This window comes from Sturnira hondurensis, unplaced genomic scaffold, assembly GCF_014824575.4.
Source record: "Sturnira hondurensis isolate 20B ecotype Veracruz unplaced genomic scaffold, ASM1482457v3 Scaffold0006829, whole genome shotgun sequence".
Taxonomy (NCBI): domain Eukaryota; kingdom Metazoa; phylum Chordata; class Mammalia; order Chiroptera; family Phyllostomidae; genus Sturnira; species Sturnira hondurensis.
In genome coordinates, this window is record NW_028079460.1 from 294,437 (window position 1) to 307,705 (window position 13,269).

Sequence of the window (13,269 nt, forward strand, 5' to 3'; positions counted from 1 at the left end):
CAGGAGCTTATTCACCTTGTGTGCATGACTATTTTTATTTTCCAATAGTTGTTTTCAGTAGGGACCAGGGGCCTACAGCTTAATACAGAATTATTAGGGGAAACTTTTCAATTAGGGAAGCCACAGAGCAAAATAGCACATTCTTCTTATTTTTAGTTCCCAACATATTTAAAGATCTTTTAAAAATTGAAAAGTGTTAAACATTTTGTTTCCTTTGGGAGAAAAATTTCTTTCATATGTGAAAAATAAACTCCAAACTGATGAGAAGGGGACAACAAAAATAAAGCCTGAAATTTCTTAGTGCTGCTGGCAGTACATCTAAACTCTCCAGAGACCTGTATCAAATAGGATTCTTACAGAACAGAATCTATGCTACCAAAATAAAAGTCCACAGTAAAACAGAAGGTTTCCCAGGGAATTGTGAACTTACTGTTATTTTGAAGTAAGAGTGAAGGCAAATAGGTCATATTAAATACGGATGAAAATTCATTTTTTTGTCTCTAGCCTTCACAGGGACACTTCTTTATATTTCCTAAAACGAGAGTATGACTCGGAGGCAGAGAAAAAGACTTGCATTCTCTCCTTGCCATGTCTTACAATGAGACCTGGTAAGATCAGCTGACTGTACCTGATTATGTTTCCACTGCCAAAGGATGTCATAGGGAAGCTGGAAGTCAATTCTCTTTTGCCTTAGATACTTTCCTGAAACAACAACAAAAAATACTATCAATTTCAACATTCATACAAACAGCCAAAGCTACAAGACCTAATACGTACTAACTAGAAAAATAAAAATCTAACTTTTAATTTTATGAATTTTCCCATTACTCATTTTTAATTTTACCTACTTTTTCCCACCATGTAGTATATACTAAAGATATATTTTAACTTCAATGGTAGTCTATATAAAATAAGTTATATTACTTATAAAGTAACAAGCAAATTTACTACCAAAAATACACAGGACATTATGAAGCAAACAAAATACCAAGAATTGTTTGATTATAAAAATTACTAATTACAGCATTTGGCACCTAGTCTCCTTCATTTTTATAGAAAATCTAAGGCTGATTATAAAAAGGGGAAATAAGAGTTTTTAAAAATAGGAGTCCCTGAGTTTAAGTAACTCAATAGTGTTTACATAATAATTTATGATTGACTTTTTTTAAATTAAAATATTATTGTTTTAGGACTTCCAGTTAGATGGAGAATAGGTAAACATGGCTAGCCCCCTCATATAACCACAGCAAAATTACAACTAAAACAGAGGACAACCATCAGAAAATCGAGCTGTATTGAATCCAACAACTAACGAATTAAAGAAACCACATTTAACAAGATGGGTAAAAGGGAAGGAAGAGTGGAGATGAAGACATGGAGATCTAGAACCAGTGGGTCCCAACCCCATGCGTGGTGGATAGAAAATGGAGGGATATCTTGGAAGCATGGGATCCCACCCCCACACCAGGCCTACCAGCCTAGGGTCCCAATGCCAGGAAGATAACTCCGCATAACTTCTGGCTGTAAAAACCAGTGGGGGTTGGGTCGACTGAAGAAACTGGGATTCTCAGGCCTCTTTTCTTAAAGGGCCTTGCACCACACATGCACTTACTTAGACTCACTCCCTATGGGCTCCAGTACCAGGGCAGCAACTTGAAGGGCACCAGTGGCATACTGGGAGGAACTGAAGTGTCTGGCTATTAGGACAAGAGCTGGGGGACAGCTTCTTCCCAAACACAGAGCCAAAGTGGCACAACATGATATCTGAATCTCCATCAACCTGGCTCACACTGTAAGCCCCACTCTGACGGTTACCTAAGGGTCCACCCTATGCAATTTATGGCCCACCCAAGCAATCCTCCCACCCTGGTAACAGCTTTTCCCTATGAAGGGCTGAGCTAGGCACAGGCTTCAGACCATCCCAAATCCACCCAATAAGCAACTGCTGAGCCCAGTCCCCCACCTCTTGCTGCGTGGTTCTAGGCCCAGCACTAGCAGAAGTCATCTGTACATTGCTTTAGAGCTTACATCAAGGGGTCCAAGACAGAACACAGATGGAAACTGACCCTGGCCTCCACCATGTGACAAACCCCAGAGGCTGTGTACCCAGCAGATAATTACAGACCATGTTGGAGCAACACCCGGCCACCTAGACAAGACATGGAGGAAGGTGGTTGTTGCTGGCTAGGGGCAATCAGTCCTACCAGCTGACTGCCCTGGGTAAATCCCTCCCAATAACCTGCTGACAGCAATCAAGATGCATCTACAAGAGAATCAAAAAAATAGTAAGAGGAGGGAGTACTTAGACCACAAGGAGGGAGCACCTTGAGTATATAGGTTGGGAAACAGGGGAGGCTGTACCACTAGACCCTACAGGACACGTGCTGCATTAGGCCACGCTACCAAGACACAGAGTTAAAGCAGCGCTACCTAATGCATGGAAACAAACACAGGAAGACTGTCAAAAAAGGAGACAAAGAAATGCGGCTCAAATAAAATAACTGATCTAAATAAAATGGAGATAAGCAATCTATCAGATGCAGGTTATAAAAATGTTCAAGGAACTCAGTAGGTACTTCAACAGCATAAAAAAGACCCAGGGAGAAATGAGGGATGTACTACCTGAAATAAAGAATAATTTACAGGGAATCAACAGCAGAGTGGATTAAGCCAAGAATCATATCAATGATTTGGAGCATAAGGAAGAAAAAGACATCCAATCGGCAAGAAAAAAAAAGAATCCAAAAAATTGAAGATAGCATAAGGAGCCCCTAGGACAACTTCAAATGTTCAAACATTCGTATCATAGGGGTACCTGAAGGAGAAGACAAAGAGTAAGAAATTGGAAGAAAGTAAGGTATCTGAAAAAATAATGAAAGAAAAATTCCCTAATTTGGTGAAGAAAATAAGACATGTAAGTCCAGGAAGTACAGAGTCCCAAACAAGATGGATGTAAAGAGGACAACACCAATCACATCATAATTGAAATGCCAAAGGTTAAATATAAAGAGGAACATTTAAAAACAGCAAGCAAAAAGCAGGCAATTCCCTACAAAGGAGTTCCTGTAAGACTGTTAGCTGATTCCTCAAAAGAAACTCTGCAGGCAAGAAGGGACAGGAAAGAAGTATTTAAAACGATGAGCCCTCGCTGGTATAGCTCAGTGGATTGAGCACGGGCCTGTGAACCACCCATCGTGGTTCGATTCCCAGTCAGGGCACATGCCTGGGTTGTAGGCCAGTTCCTGGCAGGGGACCCACGAGAGGCAACCATACATTGATATTCTCTCCCTCTCTCCTTGCCTTCCCCTCTAAAAGATAAATAAATTAAATCTTAAAAAAAATAAAATAAAATGATGAAAAGCAAGGACCTGCAACCCAGATTACCATATCCAGCAAAGCTATCACTTAGAATCAAAGGGCAGATAAAGTGCTTCCTACAGAAGGTAAAGCTAAAGGCATTTATTATCACCAAGCCATTATTATGTGAAATGTTAAAGGGACTTATTTAAGAAAAAGATCAAAACTATGAACAGTAAAATGACAATAAACTCACAACTACCAAAAACTGAGTCTAAAAAAGAAAAACTAAGCAAATAACTAGAACAGAAACAGAATCAGAGAAATGGAGATCACATGGAGGTTTATCAGCAGGGAGAGAGAGAAGGAGAATGGGGGGAAAAGGTACAGAAAGTAAGAAGCATAATTGGTGGGCACAAAATAGACAGGGGGAGGTTAAGAATAGTACAGGAAATGGAGAAGCCAAAGTACTTATATGTACAACCCACGGACACAAACTAAGGAAGGGAGGGGTGGTGGAAAACGGGAGGGTACAGAGTGGAGGAAGATAAAGGGAAGAAAAAAAATTAGGACAACTGTAATACCATATCAATAAAATATAATTAAAAAAATAAAATTGCCATATTTATGAAATGATGTTTTAGTGATTTATTCCCGTTCAGCTATCTTATTCTTATCTGAAATTTGCTGAACTCAGTATACTTATAAAATATTTAGGGAAGTCTGGGGAAGGATGATAGGACAATGGGATAATCTCACTAGATACTTTGTGAGACCCCTCCAACCTTCACACCTATAATTCTTTGGAAAAGTAAACAACAATGGCCCTAGCTGGTGGGGCTCAGTGTTGAGCACTGGCCTCTGAACCAAAGGGTGTAGAAATCCACCAATTAAAAGAACAATAATAAAACAGTTCAGTAGAAACAAAAACAGATACGTTAAAATAGTAACATGAGCTAAATAGTTAAATCTGTTATGCCAATTATAGGGTAGCCAATTTGAAGATGGTTTTTGTTGTGCTTGAGGAACAGTTGAGTGTCTCAGAGTGACCCAAACAATGAACAAGGAAGCCACATCATCCATGAATTCCTATTTACTTTAGCTTGCCCCTAGGGAGTAACTACTTGTGATGGCTAATTTTGTATGTCAACTTGACTAGGTCCAAGCATTTGGATAAAACATTATTTTGAGTGTGTATGTGAGGGTGTTTCGAGATGACATTAAAGTTTGTATTAGGTGTGGACTTCTGGCCACGATGGAGGCGTAGATGGAAATACTGTATGGAAATACTGATGGAAATACTCCTCACACAACTAAGTTTATGAGCAACAAAGATTTAGAAACCAGAACAGAAGAGAAAACTGAACTGTATGGAAGTCCGACAACAACGAACCATTCATCCAGACCGGTAAGTAGGGCAGAGTCACTGGCTGCCAGAGAGGGGTCGCAGCAGGAAAAAGCGGCCAGACCAACACAGGTGCGCAGGCAGCGGTTGGGAGACCCCAGGCGTGGGGTGGCAACTGGCAGATCCAGAGAGGGTGCAAGGTGGCTGGCTGACCGCAGTCACACATTCGTGTGCAGATAAACCAGGCAAAGGAGCGAGCAGTGGGAGAGACCGAGAAAACCAGGGCTCCAGTGCCAGGAAATAAAGCCTAAAAGCACCAATTGGAAAAACTTCCAGGGGGTCAAGGTGCTGTGAGAGGTTCCCAGGCTCACAGAGAGTTCATTGGAGAGACCCACAGGGTTCTGGAGGGCGCACAAGCCCACACACCTAGGAACCAGCACCAGAAGGGCCCAATTTGCTTGCGGGAAGCAGCAGAGGGGACCAAAATCCGAGAGAGAGAAGAAAAAATGCCATTGCCCCTCTCTGACCCCGCCCCCCACATACAGCATCACAACCCAGCGACCTGGGTTGCCCTGCCCTGGTGAACACCTAAGGCTCTGTCCCTCAAACATTAACAGGTGCAAACTGACCAAAAAATTATGGCCCAAATGGAAGAACAGATCAAAGTTCCAGAAATAATACAACTAAGCGACCAAGAGATAGTTGACCTATCTGATACACACTTCAAAACACTGGTGATCAGGATGTTCACAGAACTGGTTGATTTTAGTCACAAATTAGATGAAAAAATGAAGGCTACACTAAGTGAAATGAAGCAAAATGCACAGGGAACCAAGAGTGATGGGAAGGAAACTGGGACTCAAATCAATTGAGTGGACCAGAAGGAAGAAAAAAATGACCAAACAAAAAAATATGAAGAAACAAGAATTCAAAAAAAAGAGGAGAGGCTTAGGAACCTCCAAGACATCTTGAAACGTTCCAACATCCGAATTATAAGGGTACCAGAAGGGGAAGAGGAATAGCCACGAGTGGAAAACTTACTTGAACAAATAATAAAGGAGAGCTTCCCCAATCTGGNATGTGTATATAATATCTATATGTATAATGTCGAGTAATTTACTGACTGCTTACTATGTTCTAGGAATTATGTTACATGGTTGTTCTCACATCAGTTCATTCAGCATATTTATTATATGCCCACTGGGTTTGTCACCATGAGATATAAACCAATGAAATAGAATCCACTTGAGAAGGAAAAAATTATATCTGAAAAACGATAAATAGGATAGGGAAGGACTGAGGAAGATGATGAAGTAGGAGGAATCAGAAATCTCTGTCCCCTTAGAAAAGTATACTAGCAAAATCTGTCTGATGTAATGATTTTGGAATTCTGGAGTTGGTTGAGGCTTCCATCTAAGGGAAAGCTTAGATGGGGAAAATGCAGTTTGTTTTAGTCAATTTCAGCTTTTAGAACAGAACAGCTACCCATCCTCCACACTCCCCACAGCCATGTGGCAGACAGCTGTATAAGTATCCCTACAACAGCTTGCACACAGCTTGCAGAAGCTTGGGTGGGTGAAAAGGGCACTGTCCTCCAAATATTGGGGATCTGTGGTCTGATTGTTGATTATTACTCTTGATGAAGTGAAAAATAGGCAAGCAGCCATTTTTGCAACTCCCACCACACCTTTCTTGTAAGCCCTCTCTCCCTCTAGCTGAAGTGATTTCTAGGAGATTTAAAGGACCATTGTCCTCTCTTCCTGCATTCATTTTTTGCTTTCCCTGTGTCAGGAGCCAGACATTAAAGACTAAGACATTTAAAAAACAACTGCATGTATGGGGGGAAATGCAAAGTGACTGCGCATAACCAAGGAAACTTAAGCAAAAGACATAAAAACATACTGAGTTTATGCCTCAGTCTGTCTTGGCACAGGAGATAGCCTACAACAGTCAAAAAACAATAAAAAAGAATGGCAAACCCTGGGTGGGGAAGGGGAAGAATCTTATACTAGATTTAACCCATTATCTTATTAAAATATTCAGTGTTCAACGTAAAATCAGAAAGAATGCAAAGAAACAAAGAAGTGTGGCCCATTCAAAGGGAAAAAATATTTTACAGAATCTGTCCCTAAAAAACACTTAATGACAGACACAGTCAAACCTCAGTCCTCAAATGTCTCCCGTCTCAAATAATTCAGTTCTTGACCACCTTGTTCGATGTCTCAGTTGTCAAATAGAACTTTGGTTCTCAATCTGACAATCTTTTCATGCTGATTCCTGTATGATCAGTAACCTGTATGATCTGCTTTTTGAATAAGTCACTTCGCAAACAGTCTTCTGGAACAAACAGAGTTCTAGAACTGAAGTTCCACTGAACATTAGAGAAAGACTATTTTTTTAAGATTTTATTTATTTTTTACAGAGAAGGGAAAGAATGAGAGGAAAGGAAGGATGAGAGAAACATTGATCAGGTGCCTCCTGCACATCCCCAACTGTGCCTTGGCTAGCAACCCAGGCATGTACTGTGACTGGAAATGAACCCAGCGAACTTTTGGTTCAAGGGCTGGTGCTCAGTCCCTAAGAAACAGTGGTCAAGGCTAGACAAAAACTTTAAAACAATCGACTTAAAGATGCTCAAAGACCTGAAGGAAAATGTGGAAAAATAAAGTGTAAAAGTAATTCATGAACACTTCCGGCCAAGATGGAGGCGTAGGTGGAAACACTGTGTCTCCTCACACAACCAAGTTTAAAGACAACAAAGTTTTAGTAACTAAAACGCAGCCAAAATACAGAAAATTGAACTGTACAAAGTCCAACAACAATAAACCATTCAGCCAGACCAATAAACCAAGCGAAGGAGTGAGCAGTGAGACAGACTGCTCAGGCTAGGGCCCCAGTGATGGGAATTAGAGCCTGAAAGCACCAATTGGAAAGACTTTCGGGGTTGAGGTGCCAAGAGAGTCTCTCCAATGAACTCTCCCAGGCTCATAGAGAGTTCATTGGAGAGACCCACAGGGTCCTGGAGGGTACACAAACCCACACATTTAGGAAATAGCACCAGAAGGGGCTGATTTGCTTCTGGGAAGCAGCACGGGACAGAAATCTGAGAGAGAACAGAAAAAATGCCATTGCCCCTCTCTGACCCTTCCCCCACATACAGTGTCACAACCCAGTGCCTGAGTTGCCCCACCCTGGTGAACACCTAAGGCTTTGCCCTTCAAACATAACAGGTGCGAACAGACCAAAACATGGCTCAAGAAGAACTCAAAGCCCCAGAGCCAATAAATCTAAGTGACCAAGAGATAGCTAACCTTTCAGATGCACAGTTCAAAACACTGGTGATCAGGATGCTCAGAGAATTGGTTGATTTTAGTCAATTTAAAAAAATGAGGAGAGGCTTAGGAACCTCCAGGACAGCTTTAAACGTTCTAACATCCAAATTATAAGAATACCAGAAGGGGAAGAAGAACAGCCACAAGTGCAAAACTTATTTGAACAAATAATAAAGGAGAACTTCCCCAGTCTGGCAAAGGAAATAGACTTCCAGGGAATCCAGGAAGCTCAGAGAGTCCCAAAGAAGTTGGACCCAAGAAGGAACACACCAAGGTACATCATAATTACACTAGCCAAGATTAAAAATGAAGGAGAGAATCCTAGAAGCAGCAAGAGATAAGGGGACAGTCACCTACAAAGGAGTTCCCATCAGACTGTCGGCAGATTTCTCAAAGGAGACCTTACAGGTAAGAAGGGTCTCAAAAGAAGTATTCCAAGTCATGAAATCCAAAGACCTACATTCAAGATTGCTCTATCCAGCAAAGCTTTCATTTAGAATGGAAGGGCAAATAAAGTGCTTCTCAGATAAGGTCAAATTCAAGGAGTTATCATCACCAAGCCCTTATTATATGAAATGTTAAAGGGACTCATCTAAGAAAAAGAAGATAAAAAAGAGAAACAGTGAAAGGACAGTAAACTCACAGTTATTAACAACCACACCTAAAACAAAAGCAAACTAAGTGGACAGCTAGAACAGGAACAGAACCATAGAAATGGAGATCATATGGAGAGTTAGCAACGGGAGTGGGAGGAGGAGAAGGTGGGAGAAGGTACAGAGAATAAGTAGCATAGATGATAGGTAGAAAATAGACAGGAGGGAGGGCAAGAATGGTATGGGAAATATAGAATCTAAAGAATTGTGACACACACATAAAGTAAAGGGGGGGAATGGTGGGGGAGGAGTCTGCAGGGTGGAGGGGAATAGGACAACTGTAATGGCATAATCAATAAAATATATTTTTTAAAAAACCAATTCATTAACAGAATTAAAATATCAATGAAAAAACAGAAAGCCTAAAAAGAAGTTCTGGAGCTCATAACTGCAATAACTAAAATGAAAAAATTGCTGGAGGGATTCATTGGCAGATTTGAGCGGGCAGATGAAAGAATTAGTGAACTTGAAGATAAGACAATGGAAATTATCAAGCCTGAGGAACAGAAAGGAAAGTGAAGAAAAAAGAAAAAACCTTCAGGGACGTGTGCAACGCCATCAGGCAGACCAATATATGTATCATGGGTAACCCAGAGGAGAACAGAGAGAAAGAAATAGAATATTTAAAGAAATAGCCCTGGCTGGTGTAGCTCAGTGGATTGAGCGCGGGCTGCGAACTACACAACTGCAGTTCGATTCCCAGTCAGGGCACATTTCTGGGTTGCAGGCCGGTTCCCAGTAGGGGACTCACAAGAAGCAACCATACATTGCTATCTCTCTCCTCTCCTTCCCTTCCTCTCTAAAGATAAAGAAATAAAATCTTTTTTAAAAAAAAGAAATAATGGTTGAAAATGTCCCCAATTTGATGAAAGACATGAATATAAACATCCAATAAGCTCACCTAACTCCAAGCTGAAGTCTGTGACAGATTTTTTTTTTTTAAAGATTTTATTTATTTATTTATCTTTAGAGGGGAAGGAGAGGGAGAGAAACATCAATGTATGGTTGCCTTTCATGCGTCCGTCCCCTGCTGGGAGTTGGCCTGCAGGGAACTGGCTTGCAACCCAGGCATGTGCCCTGACTGGGAATCGAACCTCGATCCTCTGGTTCGCAGGCCTGCGCTCAATCCACTGAGCTACACCAGCCAGGGCTAGATCTTGAAAGCAGAAAGAAACAAGTTATCACATATAAGAGAGTCTCAATAAGAAAATTTGCAAATTGGTTATCAGAAACTTCGGGGCCTAAAGACAGTGGGTTATTGTTTTCAAATTGCTAAAAGAAAATCACTATCAACCAGGATTCCTATTGTCTGACACAACTCTTCAAAAGAGAGGAAAGCCCTGGCTGATCCGGCTCCACAGGTTGGGCATTGTCCCACAAAGTGATAGGTCACCCGTTCAATTCCCAGTGAGGACACATGTCTGGGTTCTGGGTTCAGTGCTTATTGGGGTGTATGAGAGGCAACTGATTGGTGTTCTCATATTGATGTTTCTGTCCCTCTTTTTTTCATGCCTTTACCTCTAACAATAAATAAACCTTTATTTAAAAAAAAAAGAAATAGAAAGGACTTAACTTGGGGTGGTGAACATACAATAAAATACACGGATGAGTATTATAGAATTGTACATCTGAAACCTGTATAATTTTTTAACTGAATCACCCCAATAATTCAATTTTAAAAAGAGAGAGAGGGGGGAAGAAATGAAGATAGTCCCAGATAAACAAAAGCTGAGGGAATCCATGACCACTAGACATGTCCTGCAAGAAATACTCAAGGGAGCCCTGCAGGGTGAAATGAGGAAAGGAGAGTAGTTAGTAGTGTCAAGCAAAGTGGAAAAATAATGATCTTAATAAAGATAAATACATAGGCAAATGGTTTGTAACTGTACTTTTGATTTGTATGTTATTTAAGAGACTTAACAGAAATAATTATTGAAAAACTTGGATTACAGTAACTTTAGTTTATAACTACAGATCTTGTTTTCTACATAATTTAGGAGACTTATGTACTTAAAAGAATTATTAGTTTATATTTTTGTGCACACAATATATAAAGTTGTAATTTATAACATCAACACCCAAGAAGGGGAAAGACACAGCTGTAAAGGGACACAGTTTTTATAAGTTAAAATTAGTGTTAAAATTTTAGGTTATTAATTACAATCTTCATGGTAACCACAAAGACAGTGGCTATACACATATACAAAAATAAGAAAATTAATCATTTTATACCAAAAAAACAACTGTTTATTATAGAAAACAGGAATGTAGGCGATGAGGGACCAAAAAAATCTATAGGGCATATTGAAAAGAAATAGTAAAACAGCGAAGTAATTCCTTCACCAGTAATCATTTTAAACATAAATGGTTTAAACTCTCCAACCAAAAGACAAAGAATGGAACTCAGCATTGATTTATGATCACATTCTCAGCTAAGTAGGTATAAGGTAATACACTTCAACATAATAAAGGACAGACCCACAGCTGACATTATACCTAGTGGTAAAAGATTGAAAGCTTTTCCTTTAAGGTCAGGAACAAGATAAAGGTACCCACTCTTGCCACTTAATATCGACATAGTACTGGAAGTTATAGTCAGAGCAGTTAGGCAAGAAAAAGAAATAAAGGGCATTGAAATTGGAAAGGAAGAAATTAAATTGGCCTTATTTCTGGATGACAGGATATTGTATAGAAAATGCCCTAAAGACCACCAAAAAACAGAAAACTAATAAACTAAATCAATGAAGTTATAGGATACAAAATCAAAATACAAAAATCATTTGTATTTCTGTACATCAATAATGAACTGTCAGAGAAATTGAGAAAACGCTTTATTTGCAGCTGCATCAAGAATAACAAAGTGTCTAGGAATAAATTTAACCAAGGTGTAATATACAGGTGTTTCTACGTAACATTAATGTAAGAATTTATAAGAAGCCACAATAAGTGAAAACATATTCTGTGCTCATGGGTTGGAAGAATTAGCATTGGTAAATTGTTCATACTAATCAAAGCAATCTAATATGCAATGCAATAAAAATCAAAATTTCAATGACAGTTTTCACAGAAATAGAACACACAGTCCTCAAATTTGTGTAGAACCACGTAAGACCCCAAATTTTCCAAGGCAGTCTTAAGATAGAAAAACAAAGGTAGAAGCATCACACTTCCTGGTTTGAATCTATGTCAGAAAGGTTGCATAATCAAAGCAATATAATATTGGCATTAAAACAAATATAGATGAATCGGGCATAATAGAGAGTCCAGAAATGAACCCACACATTTGTGGCTAATTAATGACCGAAGAACCAAGAATATACATTTAGGAAAGGAGAGTCTCTTCGAAAATGGGAAAACTACATAAGCAAAAGAATACAACATAACCACCATCTTTCAACATAAAATAAAGATTTGAACATTATAGCTGAAACCATAAAACCTTTAGAAGAAAACAAGGTATAAACTCTTTGACCTCTATTCTGGCATTGATTCTGGGATTCACACCAGAAGCAAAGACAGCAGAAGCAAAAATGAGCAAGTGGGACTATGCATCAAACAGGCTTTACAGAGTAGGCAACCTACAAACTGGGAGAAAATGTTTTCAAATCATGTACTTGGTAAGGGGTTAATGTCCAGAATAGATAAGAACTCTTTCCATGATAAAAAAAAAACACTCAACAGACCTGGCTGGTGTCACCCAGCGGATAGAGTGCCGGCCTGCGAACCAGAGGATCACTGGTTTGATTCCCAGTCAGGGCATATTCCTGGGCTGCAGGCCAGGTCCCCAGTGTGGGGTGTGCAAGAGGCAACCACACACGGATGCTTCTCTCCCTCTCTTTCTCCTTCCTTTCCCCTCTCTCTACAAATAAGTAAAACCAAGGGGGAGGGTGGAAGCAAGGAAGAGAGGTGGGTTTGAAGGTTTTTCAGACATGGGGAGAAAATACAGACAACTGTAATTGAACAACAATAAAATAAATTTTTAAAGTAAAAATAAAATCTTTTCAAAAAACACTCAACAAAATGGGAATAGAAGAGAACTACATTTATTTACTTTAAGATTTTATTTATTTATCTTTAGAGAGGATGGGAAGGAGAGGGGGAGAGAACTGTCAGTGTATGGTTGCCTCTCGTGCGTCCCCTGCTGGGAACTGACCTGCAACCTAGGAACGTGCCCTGACTGGGAATCTAACTATGATTCCTGGTTCGCAGACCCATGCTCCATCCATTGAGTTATGCCAGCCAGTGCATATATATATATTTTTAAGAACAAGAAAACCCATAGCAAACATAATACTTGATGGTATAAGCTTTGCTTCTAAGATGGTAACAAGACAAGGAAGCCCACTTTCACCACTGTTTTTGGAAGATGTAGCCAGAACAGTAAGACAAGGAAAAGATACAAAAGGCATCCAATTTAGAAAGGAAGAAGTAAAGGTATCTCTGATTACATACAATAGAAGCTTAAGTGGAGAAAATGCTAAAGATTATGCAAAGAAGCTGATAGACCTCATAAATAAGTTGAGCAAAGTATCAGGACACAGAGTCAGTGCACAAAAATCTGTTATATTTCTGTTCCCAACCAATCTGAAAAGGAAATTTTAAAAACTATTCCATTTATGTTAGCACCAAAAAGAATGAAATA

General features: G+C 39.6%; 1 protein-coding gene across 1 annotated transcript in view; it reads left to right on the forward strand.

Annotated features, from left to right (window-relative positions):
- Positions 1-13,269, forward strand: part of ASH1L (ASH1 like histone lysine methyltransferase) — a 233,916-nt gene that overhangs the window by 188,503 nt on the left and 32,144 nt on the right. Inside the window, exons 8-9 of the mRNA XM_037050750.1 lie at positions 6,434-6,495; positions 8,803-8,806. Coding sequence (XP_036906645.1) covers positions 6,434-6,495; positions 8,803-8,806 — 66 coding nt within the window. The remainder of the gene's footprint in view (positions 1-6,433; positions 6,496-8,802; positions 8,807-13,269) is intronic.